The sequence below is a fragment of the Pan troglodytes genome, chromosome 5 (genome assembly GCF_028858775.2).
Source record: "Pan troglodytes isolate AG18354 chromosome 5, NHGRI_mPanTro3-v2.0_pri, whole genome shotgun sequence".
Classification (NCBI taxonomy): domain Eukaryota; kingdom Metazoa; phylum Chordata; class Mammalia; order Primates; family Hominidae; genus Pan; species Pan troglodytes.
In genome coordinates this window covers 33823699-33845509 of record NC_072403.2, presented here as the reverse complement: position 1 = coordinate 33845509, position 21811 = coordinate 33823699, and the positions used below count along the sequence as shown (strand labels likewise).

The 21811-nt window shown below is 43.8% G+C and overlaps 3 protein-coding genes and 1 pseudogene across 3 annotated transcripts; 3 read left to right on the top strand and 1 right to left on the bottom strand.

Moving 5' to 3' along the window:
* The first annotated feature begins 5941 nt into the window (after positions 1-5941).
* H4C12 (H4 clustered histone 12) lies at positions 5942-6427 on the top strand. The gene has a single exon (NM_001374553.1). The coding sequence runs from the start codon at positions 5983-5985 to the stop codon at positions 6391-6393; it is 411 nt and encodes a 136-aa protein (NP_001361482.1). The 5' UTR covers positions 5942-5982; the 3' UTR covers positions 6394-6427.
* Positions 6428-10790: 4363 nt separating this feature from the next.
* On the top strand, positions 10791-11471 carry H1-5 (H1.5 linker histone, cluster member). The gene has a single exon (XM_009450699.5). It carries the CDS (start codon positions 10791-10793, stop codon positions 11469-11471), a length of 681 nt encoding a protein of 226 aa, XP_009448974.1.
* A 1103-nt stretch (positions 11472-12574) lies between these two features.
* Positions 12575-12967, bottom strand: H2AC16 (H2A clustered histone 16). The gene has a single exon (XM_527283.9). It carries the CDS (start codon positions 12965-12967, stop codon positions 12575-12577), a length of 393 nt encoding a protein of 130 aa, XP_527283.2.
* Positions 12968-13915: 948 nt separating this feature from the next.
* On the top strand, positions 13916-14329 carry H2BC16P (H2B clustered histone 16, pseudogene; annotated as a pseudogene).
* Positions 14330-21811: the final 7482 nt, after the last annotated feature.

Sequence of the window (21811 nt, the reverse complement as noted above, 5' to 3'; positions counted from 1 at the left end):
GCTACTCAGCCAAACCTAGCCAGGGTCTGTTCATGTGGACCAGAGCCAGCCTAGTCATTATTTGCTGTCGGGTTTCCAGTTTCACCGTGTGTTAGGGTGAGGGATGATTGTAAAATTTGCTCCTCAAAGGAATCAGGCCAGACTCAATTTTGGAGGGCAAGACAGGGAGGAGGCCGCTTCATCCCAGACTCTCTTCTAGGGCTTCCCACCATCAGCCCCTCCCACTTGAGACTGGTCTTCAGGAGGCAATAGGCCACCATGCCTGGTCAGCATCAATTCAAGCCATGCCAGGAATCTGCCTACCTGCCAGGTTCAGTTCCTTTAAGGTGCCTCTTCAGGGACACATTGTGTCTCTCTGATTGGGCTTCTAAATCAAAAGCCTGATGTTCGTGTCCCTCTCATAGGGGGAGCTTTGGATACAGGACCAGTTTGGAAAAGGGTCAGGTAAGCGTTTCCACTCTGCACATTGTAGAGGGGACGCTCGGTAGCCCATGGGTCCCTTACTAGAGAGGTTGAGTGAATTTGCCTTCAGTTAACCTGGGACCTTCTGTTTAGCTTCCTCCTGCTTCCCAAAGATTTTAAGCATTTTGTAAATGTATAAACTCACCTCTGGCAACAGTGGCCCAGATGCTGCTTTGTGCTATGTAAAGGCAGTCTTTCCCTGGGAAATGGATGCTATTCTATTCTGCTGCCCCTACCTGTTCCTGAGGCTTCATTTAGAAAGAAAATACCCTCAGAAGGCTGTCTGGCACCCAGTGTCCTAGCCAGGCCAAATATATGAGAAAGGTAAGTCCATTTTCCCCTTCAGGTCCTCAGTGGATGACTTAACCACTGCTGTCCCTTGGTCCCTTTTTCCTAAACAGGGGTTTAGTTCTGTCTTTTTATCCTTTTTTCTAAATGCTGGTAAATATCTACATTGAGCCAGGGAAGAGGAGGCCAGAGGTCGGGCCAGCTGCCCCATTCTTTTAACGTTGTAGGGCCTGCCCCTGGAGTGGACCTTCCTCTTTGGGCCTCGTCAGCTTTTTTGCTTATCATATTCCATTTTGTGCCACTTTCCCCCTTCAAGATGCCATTTGGAGGGTAGGGGATCTGCTTCCCACTGTGAGTGGGCTATGAGATTCTGACTACCTTGCTTACAGATTCATGGTTTGATAGATTTGTTGTATTCAAAAACTTGTAATGCAGGACACCATTAAGTGTCTGTTTAAATTTTTGGAATATTTATATTACTTACAATTAATTAATAAAAGTGGGTTTAAAAAACCTAAAAAAAAAAAAATTGTACTCCCCGGGCAACCCCCTCGGATCCCCTTCCATGCTGTGGAAGCTTTGTCCTTTTCGCTCTTCACAATAAACCTTGCTACCGCTAAAAAACAAAACTGTACTCCCCGAATGCCTGGCTCTGCGTGAGTTACTCTTTCTCTATTCCAATTCCCCTGTCTTGATAAATCGGCTCTGTCTAGGCAGGGGCAAACTTGGCGGTTAAAATACTCTAAAGTAAGGACATTAAGAAACTGTCAGAGACAACTGCAGATCAGCAAGCATCCCTCAGAACATCGAAAAGATAAGCACACTTCATTCATTCATTTGCTTAAGCATAGAAAGAATTATATGGAAATGAAAACATTGGCAACATTTCTCTTGGAAAAGTAAAAGGTTTTTTTATTTTTATTTTGAGACGGAGTCTCGCTCTGTCGGCCAGGCTGGAGTGCAGTGGCGCGATCTCAGCTCACTGCAACCTCCGCCTCCAGGGTTCAAGCGATTCTCCTGCCTCAGCCACCAGAATAGACGGGACTACAGGTGCGTGCCACTACGCCCGGCTAATTTTTTGTATTTTTAGTAGAGACAGGGTTTCACTCTGTTAGCCAGGATGGTATCAATCTCCTGACCTGGTGATCTGCCCGCCTCAGCCTCCCAAAGTGCTGGGATTACAGGCGTGAGCCACCGCACCTGGCCAGGAAAAGTAAATCTTTTAAATCTCTTTTTAAAATATCTTTTTAATTTCTATTATTTATTTCTTTTGTTTTCTTTTTTTCTAGTCAATCTTGAAGCATGGTAGAAGTACAACTTTTTTTTTTTTTTTTTTTTTTTTTTTTTTTTTTTTTTTTTTTTTTTTTTTAGACAGCTTCTTGCTCTGTCACTCAGGCTGGAGTGCAATGGTGCAATATTGGCTCACTGTAACCTCTGCATCCTGGGTTCAACTGATTCTTGTGCCTCAACCTCGCGAGTAACTGAGGTTACAAGCACAGGCCACCATGCCCAGTTAATTTTTTGTGTTTTAGTAGAGACGAGGTTTCATCATGTTGGGCAGGCTAGTCTCACTCTCCTGGCCTCAAGAGATCCACCTGCCTAGGGCAGTACCACTCTTTTTTAACGTGAAGAGAATACACAATTTATCCCGATTAAACAACAAGGATATACTGAGCAACTGTCATTTCAATTAACATTATCATGTGAGGAAAACAAAAAGGAGTCATTTAAAAAGTACTTAATTTAAATGAAACAAACTTTCTTTTTAAATTAAAAAATCTTCTATTTGTTTGCATGCTGGTAGGAGAAGAGAACTAATAAAGTATCTGATTTAACGATTTAACATAGAAAATTTAGTAGGGACCGGATGTGGTGGCTCACACCTGTAATCCCAGCACGTCGGAAGGCCGAGGCAGGTGGATTGCTTGAGCCCAGGAGTTTGAGACCAGCCTGGACAACATGGTGGAACCCCATCTCTGCAAGAAATACAAAAATTAGCCGGGAATGGGTGGTGGCTCACACCTGTAGTCCCAGGATCTGGGGAGGCTGAGGTGGGAAGATCGCACTCCAGCCTTGGTGACAGACCAAGAGCCTGCCTCAAAAAAAAAAAAAAAAAAAAAAAAAGAATTTACACCTCTGAAAAACACAGATGTCAATGCTGTAGGGTACAGAAGTTGTGAGACCATAAGGGTCACAGCCTGAACTAATAACAAAAAAGAGGTTAACCGCCGGGCGCGATGGCTCACGCTTGTAATCCCAGCACTTTGGGTGGCCGAGGCAGGTGGATCACCAGGTCAGGAGATAGGGACCATCCAGGCTAACACGCTGAAACCCCATCTCTACTAAAAATACAAAAAATAAGGCCGGGAGCAGTGGCTCGCGCCTGTAATCCCAGCACTTTGGGAGGCCGAGGTGGGCGGATCACGTGAGGTCAGGAGTTCGAGACCAGCCTGGCCAAAATGGCAAAACCCCGTCTCTACTAAAAATACAAAAATTAGCCGAGCGTAGTGGTGGGTGCCTTTAATCCCAGCTACTTAGGAGGCTAAGGCTGAAGAATCGCTTGAATCCGGGAGGCGGAGAATCGCTTGAACCCGTGAGGGGGAGATTGCAGTGAGCAGAGAACTCGCCATTGCACTCCAGCCTGGGGTGACAAGACCAAAACTCTGTCAAAAAAAAAAAAAAAAAGGAAAAAGAGGCCAGCCTAGCTCAGTGAGAAACTGATTAACTATTACAACATGAGTATGTAATGTTTTGCACATACAGTAATCATAGAGTAGTTCATAATGTACTTGCAGAGACTGATTTTTAGAATAAAATTAGATATTTGCTAAAGGGGTAAATAATCATACACATTTGAAATATAAAAGGTAAACATTACTGAGAAACGAAATCTGATAGCTGGAAGGCAGGGCAAGGCAAAGCCAGCCTAGGTCAGGAAGGTCACACAACATTTATTTGAAACTTTTTTTTGAGACGGACTCTTACTTTGTTGCCCAGGCTGGAGTGCATGGAGTGCAGGGGCTCGATCTTGGCTCACTGCAACCTCCGCCTTCTGCGTTCAAGCGATTTTCTTGCCTCAACCTCCTGAGTAGCTGGGATTATGGGCGCCCTCCACCACGCCCGGCCAATTTTCTTTATTTTTAGTAGAGAAGGGGTTTCGCCATCTTAGCCAGGCTGGTCTCGAACTCCTGACCTTGTGATCCACATGCATCGGCCTCCCTTCTGGCTGGGATTACAGGCGTGAGCCACCACGTCCGGCCATTTGAAACTCTTTTTCTTGGAATAAAGTCATCCTCGGTCTTTCCCTCCTGCACTTTATTTGTAAATGTAAAAGACAGGGTTTCTGGGCACAGCTGATTTCCTACTTCAACAGAAAAGAGGAACATGAGGGAGCTCAAGCGGCACCTTCACCATTCTAAGGAAATACAGGGTAAAAGCCACCTTTCTTTCTCAAACAGCTTCCTGAAGTGTTTCTAGGTGGAATGAGGAAAAAAATAGAAAGTCAGTTCTTGCCCCAAAAATGTGGTTGGCGAGGGAGAGAAAGGAACAGAAAGGACAGCTACAGAAAGAGTAAAATGTAAGGAAAAGAATAAGAGAACCAAATTTGAGAAAGGTGAGGAATCCCACCTTGGAGCTATCATCAGGCGTCGTCTTTTGCAGTCAGCCACTCCATAGGCTGATCACTTCGAGTTTGTACGGAAGCAGTTTCTACACGCTATTTCACAAATGCCCGAAACGACTGTGATTACCCCTCTAGAGATGGCGCCATTTGATTCCAGCAGCCACAAAGCACTAGAACAATCGGTGCTAAGAGGTGACAGGAAAAACAGGCTGCAAAGACCCAGACAATGGAATGCAGCGGTGGTCAGCCTAAAACACTGTAGAAGGGCAAGATGAGCTGAGTAATTTTTAACTGGGCATCATTTTTAGAAACTGGAGTTTAACTACCCCCCTTTCCATTTTTTCCTGAAGTCGTGGGCAGGGCGCAAGGTCTGTGAATCGGCCGACCGGATGCAGCTGGTGTGGAGAGTTCCCAATCAGGTCCGATTTATTACTATATAAACTACTGCTGCGAGGCTTGCAGTGTTGCATTTTGTTTAGTACAAGACATGTCTGGGCGCGGCAAAGGCGGGAAGGGTCTGGGCAAAGGAGGCGCTAAGCGCCACCGCAAAGTTTTGCGCGACAACATTCAGGGCATCACCAAGCCCGCCATCCGACGCCTGGCACGGCGTGGAGGCGTTAAGCGCATCTCAGGCCTTATATACGAGGAGACACGCGGAGTTCTTAAAGTGTTTTTGGAGAATGTAATCCGCGATGCAGTTACCTACACGGAGCACGCCAAACGCAAGACAGTCACAGCCATGGACGTGGTTTACGCGCTCAAGCGCCAGGGCCGCACCCTCTATGGCTGTGAAAGAGCTGTAGACTAAAGACAGTTAATTTCTTAAGAACACTTAAACGTATGGCAGTTTTGGCAAATCAGCGATTCCACATAAGCAGTCGCTGAAGTTTGAGGTTCGGTGCCCCTTTCAGCATTACTTAGTGGTTAAAAGTGACGGCTTCTCTGATACACGGCCAAATCTATAACGCCTCTCTGGCTTTTGCAAAAGTCATAGTGAAACAGCCGGTCTCATTTATCTTGTATCGATTACTTTACCGCTACAAATGCGAGGGCTGTGTAACTGACACTGTGGTCCGCAACGCCCAAAATGCTTTAATATCGCCCTTTACAGAAAAAGTCGGCCAACTTCTAAAACATTAAGTACGTTTAAATTTGAGAAATACTGGCATACCACAACGCTCGAATTTCATGTCCCCTTCAATGCCTCCATTTACAAATTTACTCTAGTTTCACTTTTCCTTTACGTTCTTTAACTTTTTGTCAAATCAGTAATGACACCTCGTAATTAAAATAATGCAAGGCAAGTTTAGATTTATCAAGCTTATATTTAAACAGGATTTTGATGCATGAAAAATCCTAGACTTTTGGGGGATTTTTTTTTGTTTCCGTTTTTGTTTTTCTTTAGCTAGCAAAACCATTTTACGTTTCTTGACCCAAAACAGAGGCGGAATGTCTCCCTTTCACTAGCAGATTAAACTGGGAGCCAATTCCGTGTGTGAGACGTGGCATGGCACAGTCTACTGTCCAATCAGAACGCGAGGGCAGCTATAAATAACGGGATGATCAGTTTTTTTCTCTCGTTTGTGTTGAGTAGGTAGGTCTACTTAGCCATGGCACGAACAAAGCAAACTGCTCGCAAGTCCACCGGCGGCAAAGCGCCGCGCAAGCAGCTGGCCACCAAGGCGGCTCGCAAGAGCGCTCCGGCCACCGGTGGCGTCAAGAAGCCCCACCGCTACCGCCCCGGCACCGTGGCCCTGCGCGAGATCCGCCGCTACCAGAAGTCGACCGAGCTGCTAATCCGGAAGCTACCTTTTCAGCGCTTGGTACGGGAGATCGCACAGGACTTTAAGACCGATCTGCGCTTCCAGAGCTCGGCGGTGATGGCGCTGCAGGAGGCTTGCGAGGCCTACCTGGTGGGGCTATTTGAGGATACCAACCTGTGCGCCATTCACGCCAAGCGCGTCACTATTATGCCTAAAGACATCCAGCTTGCGCGCCGCATCCGAGGGGAGAGGGCATAAATATTTTCCTATCAGCCCAAGAAGTCTGTCCAACCCCAAAAGGCTCTTTTCAGAGCCCCTCAATTGTCACCAAAAGGAAGCTGTAGCTTTTGAGACGTGTCTTAGCTCCATGTTAAATACAAGCTGTGGACAAAACGTGGTAGTGGCTCAACACACTATAATGCAGGAGTCAGGTCACAGGCTGTTGGTATGCTAAATCAATTTCACATACAGAACCTGCTCCTACTGATAAGGATTATCACTCAAAAAAGACATGTCATAGGGTCAATTTTACAGATGAAGTTTAGTTTTGAAAAGTATTCCTGTTTTTATCCTTGAGGAATGTATCTCCTGCGTATCTACCTGCCCCTACTGAAGGGAACAAGTAGCACAATGAGTGTCCACAGGCTCTTGTGAGGCCGAGGCAGGCGGATCACAAGGTCAGGAGATCAAGACCATCCTGGCTAACACGGTGAAACCCCCGTGTCCACTAAAAAAAAGACTGCCGGCCGTGGTGGCACGCGCCTGTAGTCCCAGCTACTCGGGAGGCTGAGGCAGGAGGATCGCTTGAACCTGGCAGGCAGAGGTTGCAGTGAGCCGAGATCGCGCCACTGCCCTCCAGCCTGGGCTACAGAGCGAGACTCCGCCTCAAAAATACAAAAAACAAAAAACAGGCTCTGAAAACTGCACACATGAGAGTGGAACAATAGACAATAAGGACTCAGAAGGGAGGAAAGAATGAATGATAAGTTACTTAGTTGGTACAATGTAAGCTATTTAGCTCTTGTATAGCCCATGTAACTTGACCACCTTGGAGCATATGCACGTAACAAAGTTGCCATTGTACCCCATGCAAGTAACAGTTTTGACAAAAAGCTCGACACTTTTGTTCTGTTTCAATGTAATGTTTAGCAAGCCATGTGTTAGGTAGTGGGCCTCTGAGGAGGGATACTTTAACCTACTGCATGCTGTCATCTATGAAATGAACTTCTAGCTCTAAGTGGACCTTAAAAAATATTTTCCTGTCATTTCACCATATGCTTGTCATAGACTGTGGAGTTGGATTTTCATGAGATTTTTTCTTTCTTTTTTTTTTTCAGAGAGAATCAGTCTGGGTATTAAACTTCAAGTGGTATTTTAAAGCTCTTCCTGGTTTCTAACCAAACTTTTCCATTATTTCCAGCTGTTTAGAGTTTCCTCATGTGCTCTACATATGTGACTATCATGACCTCATTTTGCTCTTAAACTTTTTGAAGCACACATCTTGACCTAGGAGATATCTGGCAGAGATGTGAAGGCAATTTTTCTCCCTAGTGCTCTCAGCCAGCTCAGCCTCATATCTGTGCCTTCCCTTCTCATATTGGATTCAGTCTTGCAAAGAGGCATGTATCCCAGCAACTGGTGCAGCGGTGTCCAATCTTTTGTCTTCCCTGGGCCACGTTGGAAGAAGAAGAATTGTCTTGGGCCACACCTAAAATACAGGATCACTAAGGATAGCTGACGAAAGAAAACAAAGGAAGGAAGGAAGGAAGGGAGGAAGGAAGGAAAAAGGAAGGGCGCAGTGGCTCACATCTGTAATCCCAGCACTTTGCATTTTGGGAGGCCGATGCGGGCGAATCACGAGGTCAGGATTTCCAGACCAGCCTGGCCAACATGGTGAAGCCACGTCTCTACTAAAAATACAAAAAATTAGCTGGGCATAGTGGCAGGCGCCTGTAGTCCCAGCTCCTTGGGAGGCTGAGGTTGCAGTGAGCCGAGATCACGCTACTGCACTCCAGTCCTGGTAACAGAGTGAGACTCTGTCTCAAAAAAAAAAAAAAAAAAAAAAAAAGGAAGGAAGGGAAAGAAAGAAGAAAAGTCTGTGCATAATTTTTGTGATATCCACCATCACAGATGAGCAAAAAAGTCCTCACATTCAAAGGGTTGGATACGGGTATAAAGTTTTTGGAAACTTAAGATTTGATTCAGAAAAACAACAACAACAAAAAAACACTTTTGATCCATGGGGCCAGAAGCCTCTTCCCACAATTAACTTAGAGCTCTTTTAGTGGCTGTTTGCTAGGTGTATGAACAACTTGACACTGCCTCTTCCAAGCTTTGAAGATAGTTCTCTTCTCACCTCTTCAAGGATTTTCCCTCCATAATAGAGCTGAGGCCATATTTCTAGGTTTAAAATTTAGAGCTGCCACTTCATAGCTGTATAACCTTTGACAAGTTATTAATTCTCTATCTGGGCTTCATCTTGTATAGCTGTAAATGTAGCAAATTAATAGAAACCTGTAGAACATATTTAAGATTACTTCCTGTCAGGTAGTAAATGCTGAATGAGTGTCAGCTCTTATTGTTATACCCTGGCTCCATTACACATGGAGTATTGGGGTTTTTTTCTCCTGGACCTTCTAAGTTTTGTGTTTGGAACAGTGGAAAGTGCTTGGTTAGAACATTTGCTCGTGAAGATCTCCTTTTCTTTAGTTCTCAATTTGCATTGTTCGGTAAGAGGCCTATACAAATCTGTGTCTCTGTGGAGAAATTTATAACACAGCAAAAGGGCTAGGTAATAAATAGCTTAGGGTTTAAAGGCCATATATAGTCTCTGTCACACACTCTTTAGTTTTTAGTTAGTTTGCTTTTTCGAGACAGGATCTTGCTCCATTGCCCTGGCTGGTGTGCAGTGCTGCTATCATTGCTCACTGCAGCCTTGACACCCTGAATTCAAGTGATCCTCCCACCTCAGCCTCCCGAGTAGCTGAGACTACAGGCATGTGCCACCACATCCAGCAAAATGTTTTGTATTTTTATTAAAGATGGGGTTTTACCAAGTAGCCCAAGCTGGTCTCCAACTCCTGAGCTCAAGCAACTCACCTATCCCAGTGTCCCCAAGTGCTGAGATTACAGACATGAACCACCGTGCCCAGCCTTTGTTTCTGTTTTTTTTTTTTTTTTTTTTTTTTAACAATACTTTTAAAACATAAAGACACTTCTTAGCTTGAGGGCCATACAGAAAAAAGCCATTGTCCAGATTTGGCCATAGTCTGCCAACTTCTCCAGGAGTTCTTAGAAGATGAAGTGCGTTGGCTACTTTAAATTTTCTTGCACAGCATTTTAAGAATGAGAAATAAGTGACTGTTGATTTCATTAGGAATCCAAATCATCATTTGATCATTTTTATCATCCAGGCATCCTGTCCAATCCCCTCAACCTCCCATAAATCGTAAACTTCATTTATTTCAACCTCAGTGTATTTGCCTATGTTTTCCTGAGTTCCTCTGAACCTCTATAATGTGAAGTCGCTCAATATCCAATCCAACCTTTTCACAGTCAATAGCCAGATATTCTTCTAAAATATTAGCGCTAAAACACACAAAAATACCCATATTGATGTATCCTGGCTGCTCATAGAAGAGAGTATTCCTGATGGTGCAGCTTGTTAAATGTGGGTGGAGATTCAGGGGGAGCAGTGAGAACATTTCGAAAACCTGACAGTGTCCTGGGCCACCTAAACAGTTTGTGCATTTGAGGATCACTGGGAGCTCTTGAATAATTTTCCACAAGTTTGAGTTTTCTCTAAACTGAATTATCTATATTATTTTTCTTCCCCTTTTTAATGGATTTGCCCAGGAACTAAAAAGAGAAAACACTCTAATTAGAAAACATAACACATTTAAGTTTGAATGTGAATCTGAGTAGTTAGATCCTTAAGTCAAAGCGATTTGTATTACTGGTGCTGCAATGCAGAAGAAGTCACTCTGACTGTGGAACTCTTCCAAGCTGCAAAATCCCATTCTGTGAAGACATCAGCACATGGAAACTCCTAGGACACAGAACCAGTTTGTAAAGTCAAGTCTATGTGGTTAAGTTGGGGCTGTAGGCAACCAGCTGTCCTGTGCCTGTGTTACTTGCTACAGTTAGAATCAAACTTCATGCCCAAACCAAGGAACCCAGTGTCTTTTCTCTTGCAAAAATCAAAGCATGAACTCATGGGCAAATTTTTAAAAATAACTTTCACCGGATACTTAGTAGAAATTTATCGCGACACGCTACTAACTAACATGATGCCCTCAGCCCAATGGATTCTTATGAAAAGCTGAAGGGAATTTTTAAAATATCTTTCATCAATTGCACAAGATTCTTGAAAACACAAACAAGTATGTGAACCTGGAGGCTGTTTTCCTCCTTTGGAGCTTCAAAGTGCCAAATTCTGTACCATTGTTTTAAGCATTTAATCAAATTTCGAGGACTAACAAACACAATTTGGGAGTCCAACCGCGAGCGGCGGCGGCCAGAGGGCGGCGGATTGGACGCTCCACCAATCACAGGGCAGCGCCGGCTTATATAAGCCCGGGGCCCGAGCATAGCAGCAACGCAAAACCTGCTCTTTAGATTTTGAGCTTATTCTCTTCTAGCAGTTTCTTGCCACCATGTCGGAAACCGCTCCTGCCGAGACAGCCACCCCAGCGCCGGTGGAGAAATCCCCGGCTAAGAAGAAGGCAACTAAGAAGGCTGCCGGCGCCGGCGCTGCTAAGCGCAAAGCGACGGGGCCCCCAGTCTCAGAGCTGATCACCAAGGCTGTGGCTGCTTCTAAGGAGCGCAATGGCCTTTCTTTGGCAGCCCTTAAGAAGGCCTTAGCGGCCGGTGGCTACGACGTGGAGAAGAATAACAGCCGCATTAAGCTGGGCCTCAAGAGCTTGGTGAGCAAGGGCACCCTGGTGCAGACCAAGGGCACTGGTGCTTCTGGCTCCTTTAAACTCAACAAGAAGGCGGCCTCCGGGGAAGCCAAACCCAAAGCCAAGAAGGCAGGCGCCGCTAAAGCTAAGAAGCTCGCGGGGGCCACGCCTAAGAAGGCCAAGAAGGCTGCAGGGGCGAAAAAGGCAGTGAAGAAGACTCCGAAGAAGGCGAAGAAGCCCGCGGCGGCTGGCGTCAAAAAGGTGGCGAAGAGCCCTAAGAAGGCCAAGGCCGCTGCCAAACCGAAAAAGGCAACCAAGAGTCCTGCCAAGCCCAAGGCAGTTAAGCCGAAGGCGGCAAAGCCCAAAGCCGCTAAGCCCAAAGCAGCAAAACCTAAAGCTGCAAAGGCCAAGAAGGCGGCTGCCAAGAAGAAGTAGGAAGCTGGCGTGTGAAAACCGCAACAAAGCCCCAAAGGCTCTTTTCAGAGCCACCCAGAGATCTCTAAAAAATGGCTGTGCACAACATGTTAGATCAGGCAGCAAGATTCCTTGCATTCGAAAAATCTCGGGCAGTTTCCCTCAACCCTAATCGAGTAACGCAAGGCAAGCAAGAGTCCAGGGTGTTGGTTGGACTCCCTACGTAGTTTATCCATGCAGTCTGTTATTAGAGTATGAATTCCAGCCGTTGGTTTTTGTTAAGTTTGTGTCAAGCTTTTTGTCTGACGCCTAGCTACAAAGAAGCTTCTTACATTTTAAAAAGCCCGCTCTATAATCTGATTGGCCAGTTTTTGTTCCATCATCTGTATGTGGTTTTTCCGCGTTTAAGCCATTTAGGCGCCAGCTACTTCGGCGTCACTAATGTGTTCGGCATTAATATAATATGCTATCAACGCACAAGACAATATAGTAGCAAGTTTCAAGATGGGGTCTCTATTACATGCCAATTTGATATGACCATGTCATTCATTCTGTGCTGGATTTTTTTTCCCTCAAGTCAGGTTCTCGCTGTGTCACCCAGGCTGGCGTGCAGTGGCGTGGTCTCGGCTCACTGCAGCCTCAGCCTCCCCGGCTCAAGGGATCGTCCCACTTCAGCCTCTGTGAAGTGCTAGGACTAAAGGCGTGCACCACCCCGGTCGGCTAATTTTTGTATCCGCTATGATTCCCAGGCAGATCTCGAATTCATGAGCTCCAGCGATCTTCCCGCCTCAGCTTCCAAAAGTGCTGGGATTACAGGCGTGAGCCACTGAGCCTGGCTCTGGATTTTTTTTTATTGGTTCTAGTTCATATAACACGAGATGAATAAACACAGCGAACATTCTTGTAAGCCCTACATTAAATAACTAGTTCACATTCTGACTTAAACATGTCACCTGAATCCTGTAAGGTTTTTCCTAAAAGTCATTCCTAAGCTCTAGATGAAAAATGCTTTATCTTTTCATAACAAACATTCCAAATGTTTAACCAGTGGCCCAGCTCTCCCGCAGAAATAGTAGGTGGCTCTGAAAAGAGCCGTTGTATTGGAAAGTGATTCTATGGAGACATTATTTGCCTTTGGCCTTGTGGTGACTCTCGGTCTTCTTGGGCAGTAGCACAGCCTGGATGTTGGGCAGGACGCCACCCTGAGCGATGGTTACTTTGCCCAGCAGCTTGTTGAGCTCCTCGTCGTTGCGGATGGCCAGCTGCAAGTGGCGCGGGATAATGCGGGTCTTCTTGTTGTCGCGGGCGGCGTTGCCCGCCAGCTCCAGGATCTCGGCAGTCAGGTACTCCAGCACTGCCGCCAGGTAAACCGGCGCGCCGGCCCCGACCCGCTCAGCATAGTTGCCCTTGCGGAGCAGTCGGTGCACTCGGCCCACGGGGAACTGGAGACCGGCACGAGAAGAGCGGGTCTTGGCCTTGGCGCGAGCTTTGCCTCCCTGCTTGCCGCGTCCCGACATGACGAAGAAACAATAAATGGAGGAACTGAGAACAGCCGAGAGAAGTTCACCAGAGCTCCACTACTTATAGTCAATACTGGGCGCGAAAATAAAGCTGTGCCATTGGCTCAAATTACAGTTTTATTTCAACCAATGGAATCGCTGTTATGAAATATGCTTCTTTGGATTGGACAAACGTGTGTATGACGTCATCTAGAATCGCCACCAGTCCTACACACTATTTTATTAATCACCTCATTTGCATAAGAATTCGTGAACAGGACGTTACAACACACAGCTTTTTCTTCTTCTTCTTTTTTTGTTTTTTTAAGACAGGGTCTCCCTCTCGCCCGGGCTGGAGTGCGGTGGTACGATCTCCGGTCGCTGCAACGTCCGCTCCTGGGTTCAAGTGATTCTCCTGCCTCGGCCTCCTGAGTAGCTGAGATTACAAGCGTCGCCACCATAGCCCGGCTAATTTTTGTATTTTTTAGTAGAGACGGGGTTTCACCATATTGGTCATCCTGGTCTCGAACCCCTGAGCTCAGGTGAGCCACCTGCCTCAACCTCCCAAAATGCTGGGATTACAGGCGTGAGCCACCGCGCCTGGCGACTTTTTTTTTTTTTTTTTTTTTTCCCCTTGAGACAGGGTCTGGCTTTGCCGCCCAGGTTGGAGAGCAGTGGCGCGATCGTGGCTCACCGCAACCTCCGCCTTCCTGACCGAAGCGATCCTCCTCCCTGAGCCTCCCCAGTAGCTGGGGTTACAGGAGTGCATCACACGCCCAGCTAATTTTTTACATTTGTTTGAAGAGTCTTGGTTTCGCCATGTTGTTCAGGCTGCTCTCGAACTCCTGACCTCAAGTGATCCGCCCGCCTCCGCCTCCCAAAGTACTGGAATTACAGGCGTGCGCCGCCGCGCCCGGCCGCTTTTTCCTATTCCTTGTACCCTTTTTGCAGTTAAACTAAAACACGCCTGACCCCACCAAGTCGGCCACAGCCCCGAAAAAGGGTTCCAAGAAGACTATTACTAAGGCAAGAAGCGAAAGCGCAGCCGCAAGGAGAGCTGCTCCGTGTACTTGTACAAGGTGCTGAAGCAGGTCCACCAACACCGGCATCTCGTCCAAAGCAATGGGGATCTTGAACACCTTCGTTATGCCATCTTCGAGCGTATTGCGGGCGAGGCTTCCCGCCTGGCGCGTTACAACAAGCGTTCGACCATCACCTCCAGGGAGATCCAGACGGCTGTTCGCCTGTCACGCATGCTGTGTCCGAGAGCACCAAGGCCGTAACCAAGCACACCAGCTCCAAGTGAGCTCCTTGCTGGTTCGTCCACTTGGAACCCCACTAGGTTCTTCCTGACTCACACTCCACCAGGTTCTTCCTGACCCACACCCTAAGGACTCTTTTCAGAGATATTCACACTTCCTAAATAGAACTGACGCTCGTATATCCCTAGTTTTGAAATGTTCAGTTAGCTTTAACCTAAAGCCTTTCATAAATGCTTCTTAATTTATGCAAAAGATACATTGTGGCCTTATGATATTTCCGATATTATCTGCTACTAAGTATTTTATGTTACAAACGTCAAATACACAAAACGGGAGTTTTATTGTGCGAATTTCACTTATCCAGGCTCAATTTCAACACCGAGAATCCCCTGTTGAGTTATTGTCTAGAAAACCAAGTATTTAAAGTAAAAGTCCTATCAACCTCTACTGAAATATCACTGGACGTTTTGCAGGTTACACCACAATTTTCAGGCCACCTGGTAGGATACTCAGTGACTACCATGTAATCCAGGTGGCATTCTCTTTCAATTTTTCTTTTGTAACATGAAAGCAGGGAATGTGCTTTCTTGCCTAATTTGCACAAAATGACCTAAAGGTGTTGAGATTAAAATGGAGAAAGAGGAAGGAAAGAAATTAGAACCAATTTATATTACCTCTTCCCACCAGTTAGAAATGAGGTTTGGATCCTTCCTTGCTAATCCAGATGCCATGCTGGCAGATGGAATTTTTCTACTAATTACTTTTTTTTACATTTGTCCTAAGTAGACCAAAGTACTCCATGCTTCTCCCCACTTTCACACCTGTCCTATGAAGTTCCTCTAATTTAAGATGTAAATTGATTATGCTTCATGTTTTCCTCACCTTTAATGTCTCACCATTATAAGGAATGGCATTTGTTTACCATAATTTTAATATGATCAAATTTTTTCTTGGTTAAGAGTTTAGAATGTAGGTCAGTTTCTTTTCTGAGTCAGCTCCACATTTCATCTCACTCTATATTCTCCTTACTGTTTTTTTCTGTAATAAGGGGGAAATTCTAAACAAAAAGGCAATCTTTTTGAAATGTGAAGGTGGGAGAGTCATGAGAAGGCCTTTTCTCCAAGAGAGAAGTGCAGTCTCCCAGTTTTTAGGCTGGGAAAGCCATTTTGCCTTTTCCAGGAATCAGTGTGGAAATACAAGTCCCAATTGTTCTACAGACTGTCAGATACCAGGATCATGAAACCTAACACCTTTGTTGTTTTTCTAGGTATTAGTCAATCTTTTCTCATCAAAAAGCTGGAGGCCTTAGAAGGGCCTATGTGAATGAAAAGCACAAAATCTAGGCTGAATTTATGAGCTCAGAGAGCCAAGGACAGTTAAGGCACCAAGGACAGTTAAGGAGCCAAGTCTGCAGACAAAGCCAGTGACTGTCTTCTCTCCAACTTCCAAAATGTTGCTAGAAACATTTACAGAAGTCTATTGCTAGGCCAACGCTGTGGCTCATGCCTGTAATCCCAGCCTGTTGGGAAGCCAAGGTGGGCAGATCACTTAAGATCAGGAGTTCAAGACCCGCCTGGCCAACATGGTGAAACCTCGTCTCTACTAAAAATACAAAAACATTAGCCAGGCCTGGTGGGCATGCGCCTGTAATCCCAGCAACTCGGGAGGCTGAGGCACGATAATCACTTGAACCTGGGAGGTGGAGGTTGCAGTCGGCCAAGATGACACCACTCTACTCCAGCCTGGGCAACAGAACAAGACTCCAACTAAAAAAAAAAAAAAAGAGAGAAAGAAGAAGTCTATTGCTTTACTAGATCCACCCACATTATTCAATCTGAAATTAGTACTGTTACTGATACAGTCAAGGAATGAAATAATATTAGGCTCACAAAGTACAATTATTATTCCCTGAAATGTTTCTTATAGCTGTCCTCCATTTCTGTAGTCACTGTTGGTTCACCATTCAAATTCTGTCCACACTTTGAGGCCAATCCCAAGTCTTACTTCCCCTGAAACCTTTTATATGTCTTAAAATTTGCATTGTTTTTCTGTCTTGAAGCTTCTCTAGAGTTCCTTCCTGTTTGAACCATTCCCACGCATATACACCCTGCCTATGAGCAAGCGGAGACCTTCTTGTCTTTCCTGTATCTTTATAATTTCAGTTCCTTTAGAACCAATAATCTCAGAAATACAATTTGTTTCTACATAGTCTTCTATTTGTCTTTAATATTTTTGTTTTGTAATCCATTTTTTTCTTTTTTTTAATTTTTGGTAATCTATTTTTAACCCACATTACCTGTCTTCTCTTTTATGGTTGGCCTATGGGACTTACACTGGTACTCAGTGTTGAAATTAGGAGACCAACTCCTAAAACAAATGACCACTTCAGGAGGTCAAGATTTTGGTTTCTTTGACACCCAGCTTCTATATTTGTAAGTTAGAGATAACAGCAATTCATAGTCATGTGACCATTGTAAGGATCAGTGAGAATACTTTGTGAATTATGATTATACACATATTTCATATATATTAAAGAGGAATCTTATATATTTATTCAGCATTTGAAAGGCTTAGGGCACCCTCGCCTATCTATCAAACTGAATCACAAAGCTCCGCCCATGCAGTGCTGCTTTCCAGTTTTTTTACTTTCAGTAGATACTTTTTGAGCACATGCTGTGTGCCAGAAACTCTTCTAGACCAGAAATATTATAGTGAACTAAACAGACAAAAAGTTATGCACTCACAGTTTATTTTCTAATAAGGGAACAAAAAATATATATCTTTTATGATGTAAGATAATATTAAATGTTGGGGAGGAAAATAAAGCAGAAAAGAAAGATAGGCTTTGTATTTCTTATTTTAAATAACATAATTACAGAATGTTCATCAAGAAGGTGAAATTTTTAAAAAGATGAGGAGATGAGGGAGTGGGCCTTTGGGGATTGTAGGCAGAATAAAAAATGAATAAGTAAAGAGGCCCTGAGGTGTTTGTGGGAAGGAGAGATACTTGGTATTAGTCAAGGAACAGCAAAGTGGTCAATGTGGCTGGAACAGAGGGAACAAGGAGAAAAGTCGCTGGAAGTGGAGTAACAGAAATGGGGAAGCAGCTTCAAGAATGTGTAGGAACTTATATGACACTATAGTATCTTTGGATAGTATTGTCCTATATTTCAAATTTTTAATAGCTGTAGAAAGCTGTGGGTTTTGTGTGACCAGCTGTACTCATCTTAACCCCCTGATCCTGGACTTTAAAGGGACAACATGCAAGGCACTCCACATGTGTCATTACTTGTTTGTTCAACCTCTCAGGACATAAGGAAGGAAAACCTCCCAGGGTGAGTCAGGGTATGAAGAATCCCAAATAAGTGCCAGACCCTTCCCTAAAGATATGGGAACTCAAAGTCTTTCACTCTCAGCAGTTGGCTTTTTTTCCCCAGAATAGTACTCTTTCCCCACAGCTTCCTGAACTAAACAAATGCTGGTGGGAGAATCACAAATTTTGAATCTGTGTCCAGTTTGGGAGCATCAGAAACACCACAAACATGGGCCTGTGAGAAATAAGACTGTTTCAAACATTTAAAGCCATGCCCACCATGTGATACATGTCCCTACTTCTGAATTTCAGTGTTCTGCAACTTATTTCTACCTGTCTCAGAGCAAGACAGCGAAATCTCTCATATTTCCTTGTGTAGTACATTATCCACATAATTAGGTAATAATCAAATGGCCCTTTCAATTATACATCAGTTTTTTTTTTGTTTGTTTTTTTGTTGTTGTTTGTTTGTTTGAGATGGAGTTTAGCTCTTGTTGCCGAGGCTGAAGTGCAATGGCGCAATCTCGGCTCATTGCAACCTCTGCCTCCCGGGTTCAAGCGATTCTCCTGCCTCAGCCTCCAAAGTAGCTGGGATTATAGGCAAGCGCCACCATGCCTAGCTAATTTCGTATTTTTAATCAAAACAGGGCTTCTCCATGTTGGTCAGGCTGGTCTTGAGAACTTCCGACCTCAGCTGGTCCACCTGCCTCGACCTCCCAAAGTGCTGGGATTGCAGGTGTGAGCCACCACGCCCGGCCTATATATCAGTTTTATATTCCCAATTTCTCATTCTTCTTTCACCTAATGGCCCTCAACTTTAATCATACGTCCCAATCGTTGGTATAACTTTGTGGGGGAAAAATACCATTAACTAGACCCTACTGCAGAGATTCTGATTTAATTGATCATGAGAGGGGCCTGAGTATCTGGTATATGCACACATTTCTTTTTCGAGATGGAGTCTTGCTCTGTTGCCCAGGCTGGAGTGCAGTGGCCCAATCTTGGCTGACAACAACCTCCGCCTCCCAGGTTCAAGCAATTCTCCTGCCTCAGCCTCCCGAGTAGCTGGAATTACAAGTGTCCACCACCATGCCCAGCTAACTTTTTTTTTTTTTTGTATTTTTAGTAGAGATGGGGTTTCACTGTGTTGGCCAGGCTGGTCTCGAACTCCTGGCCTCAAGTGATCTGCCTGCCTCGGCCTCCCAAAGTGCTGGTATTACAGGCGTGAGCCACCGCACCTGGCCGCATCTGGTATATTTGAAACTCCCCGGGTGATATTATGCCTGTAAGGGCTGAGAGACACATTTTTCAGTGTGTACTGTGGAAACAGCCTAAAAGATGGCGTCTGATATTTGCATCTTTGGGTAGCCCTTTCCACATTGCACCAGGGTTGGTCAACAGAATATGGCAGAAGTGATGGTATGTCCCTTCCAAGATTAGATAAAAGATTTCCATCTTGATCATTGCCCATCTCTCTTGGATCACTCACTCTAGAGGAAGGAAGCCAGCCCTTATTAAGAGTAGCCCTCTAGAGATGTGTGGGAAGAAAATGAATCCTCTAGCCAACAGTGACATAAGGGAACCTCTTCTTGCAACTTGGAAGCTACAGTCCCAGTCAAGCTTTTAGGTAATCACAGTCGTTGACTGAAACCTCATGAGAGACAGACACTGAGTAAAAACCATCCAGCTAAGCTGCTCCCAGATACCTGACCCTCAGATAGCTCTGAGAGGTAATAACTCTTGAACAAAGGTAATAACTCTTGAATAAAGGTTGAACCTTGTCATAGCTCTTCCAAAAAATTTTCCCAAATTATAGTATTCCAGAATATTTACCCTTTCTGAATTCGTATAGCAGTTACAGTTAATATTACAGCATAATTTATATTTCATATAACATAAATAGACTTATAATTTATAAAGATAATGTAAAATACTGTAGTCTTTAGCGTCATGGGGAATTGGTTCCTCTAGCACGCCAAAAGCCCTGGATGTTCAAATCCCTTGTATAAAATGGTGTAGTATTTGCATATAACCTACATATATCTTCCCTATATTTTAAATCATCTCTAGATTACGTATAATACTTAAAACATGCAAATAATATATAAATAGTTGTCATATTGTGGTTTTTTCATATCACTTTTTTATTGTTGTTATTTTTGATGTTTTCCCCTAAATATTTGGATCCTTGGTTGGTTGAAACCATGGAAGCAGAATGCACATATACAGAAGGCTGGATGTATAACCATAGTATCTGTTGCCATTTCCGGTTTTATGACATTGGTTATATTATTTTATGTAGTATTGTTCAAACTTCAGTTACGTGAGTACCACTTTAAAATTTTTTTTCTTTTTCCTGTATTTGGATACAAGCTACACTATGTAGAAAATGAAATCAATTTATTTTAAAAGCTTTACATCACTATTCTAGTGGAAAATTTCTACCTCTGATAATAAAGAGAAGGTAACTATAAAACAGCATAAAATAAAACAATAATATTCAATTATAGTTATATGCTGTTTGCTATCTACTACTTGGAGCCTAAAAACTGTTCTTTGTTATAAAATTGAAAAATAAAAAAGAGAGAGAGGAAAGATTAACAAGTGTTAGAGAGGCCTTAAACATCGACTAGCACCAAATTGACACTTTTCCAGTCAGCTAATCAGAAAGATTTAAAGAGCATAGAAAAGAGAATGATATTCTTATTCTCTGTTCCAACATTTAAAAAAGCAAAGTTCATAAACTACTTATAAACATTTTCCACAACTCTAGTGGTACTTGATACAGATCTGAGAAAACACTGGTTTCACTAATGTATTATTTATTTGAGCCACTATTGTATGCCCAACTCAGGAAATATAAAAATATATGACCTGGAGAAGCTTACATTGTGGTGGAACATTTACAAAATTATACTTACTTTTATTTCTCAAGCTTATTTTGTTGAAAGGAAAAGTAAATTGTAATGACTGTTTCACAGTAACTTTCATATATACACCTCATCCAGGTTCCAAGAACATGCTTGGAAGCAGGGACATCATCTCATAAAGTCCTTGTAAGAAAAGTGGGATTTTATTATTATCTCCATTTTGCAGACAATCAAGAGAATTACACACTCATTGAGGTATTTAAGTTACCAGGCTAGCAAATATGGAGTAGGATATCAATCTCCAAGGGGCTCCCAGGGCTATGCTCCTTCCCTCTGTTTAGGCAGCTTGGTAGGTTCTTCACTAATGTGGAATATCAGAACAACCTGCTTCAGTGCGACATCCACTTTTTCTATTTTCAATATTTTGTTATTCACATATTTATCTTGCTTATTTCCCTGTACATCTGAAAATTCTTGATTTAGTTTGCTCTAATACTCTGTTAGGGACTCCTGAATGTCAGAATTTACATTATGGCTCTGCATTTAATGATCTGCCCACAAGGATTAAACCATATGATACTTAAATCTTGCTTTTGCCATATTGGGGAAAAAATAACATTAGTCATCAGCTGCCATTTACTGAGTGTGTACTATCTTCTAGATATTATGCATTACTTAATTTATTTTTCCAGGCCTGGGAGGTAAGTGCTAGTGGTATCTATGATCTACAGATAAGGAGACAAAGGATTGGACATGTAGCATTATATTGTATTAATGTATTGACTGCTGTATTAGTTTGCTAGGACTGCCATAACAAGGTACCACAGAGTGGGTGGCTTAAACAACAGAAATTAATTTTTTCACAGTTCTGGAGGCTGGAAGTCTGAGATCAAAGTGTTGGTTTCTTTGTTTTTTGAGACATAGCAGTGTTGGTTTCTTCTTCTTCTTCTCCTTCTCCTTCCTTCTTCTCCTCTTCTTCTTCTTCTCCTCCTTTTCCTACTCCTCCTCCTTTCTTCTCTCTCTCCTTAGCTTGTAGATGGCATCTTCTCCCTGTGTCTCCAGGTCATATTTCCTCTGTGCATGTCTGTGTTCAAATTTCCTCTTCTTATTTTGTAGTTTTTAAATTTTTTTTAAGAGACGGAGTCTTGAACTCCTGGTCTCAAGCTATCCTCCCACCTCACCATTCCAGAGTATTGGGATTATAGGCCTGACCCACCATGCCTGGCCCCAAATTTCCTCTTCTTAAAAGGAAACCAGTCATACTGGATTAGGGCCTACTCTAATTACCTCGTTTTCATTTAATTGCCTCTTTAAAGACTCTATCAACACGCGGTGGCTCACGCCTGTAATCCCAACACTTTGGGAGGCCGAGGCGGGTGGATCACGAAGTCGGGAGATTGAGACCATCCTGGCTAAC

Excerpts from the sequence above, each read along its gene's own strand:
- H4C12 (NM_001374553.1), top strand. The coding sequence starts at position 5,983 with ATGGCACGAACAAAGCAAACTGCTCGCAAGTCCACCGGCGGCAAAGCG.
- H1-5 (XM_009450699.5), top strand. The coding sequence starts at position 10,791 with ATGTCGGAAACCGCTCCTGCCGAGACAGCCACCCCAGCGCCGGTGGAG.
- H2AC16 (XM_527283.9), bottom strand. The coding sequence starts at position 12,967 with ATGTCGGGACGCGGCAAGCAGGGAGGCAAAGCTCGCGCCAAGGCCAAG.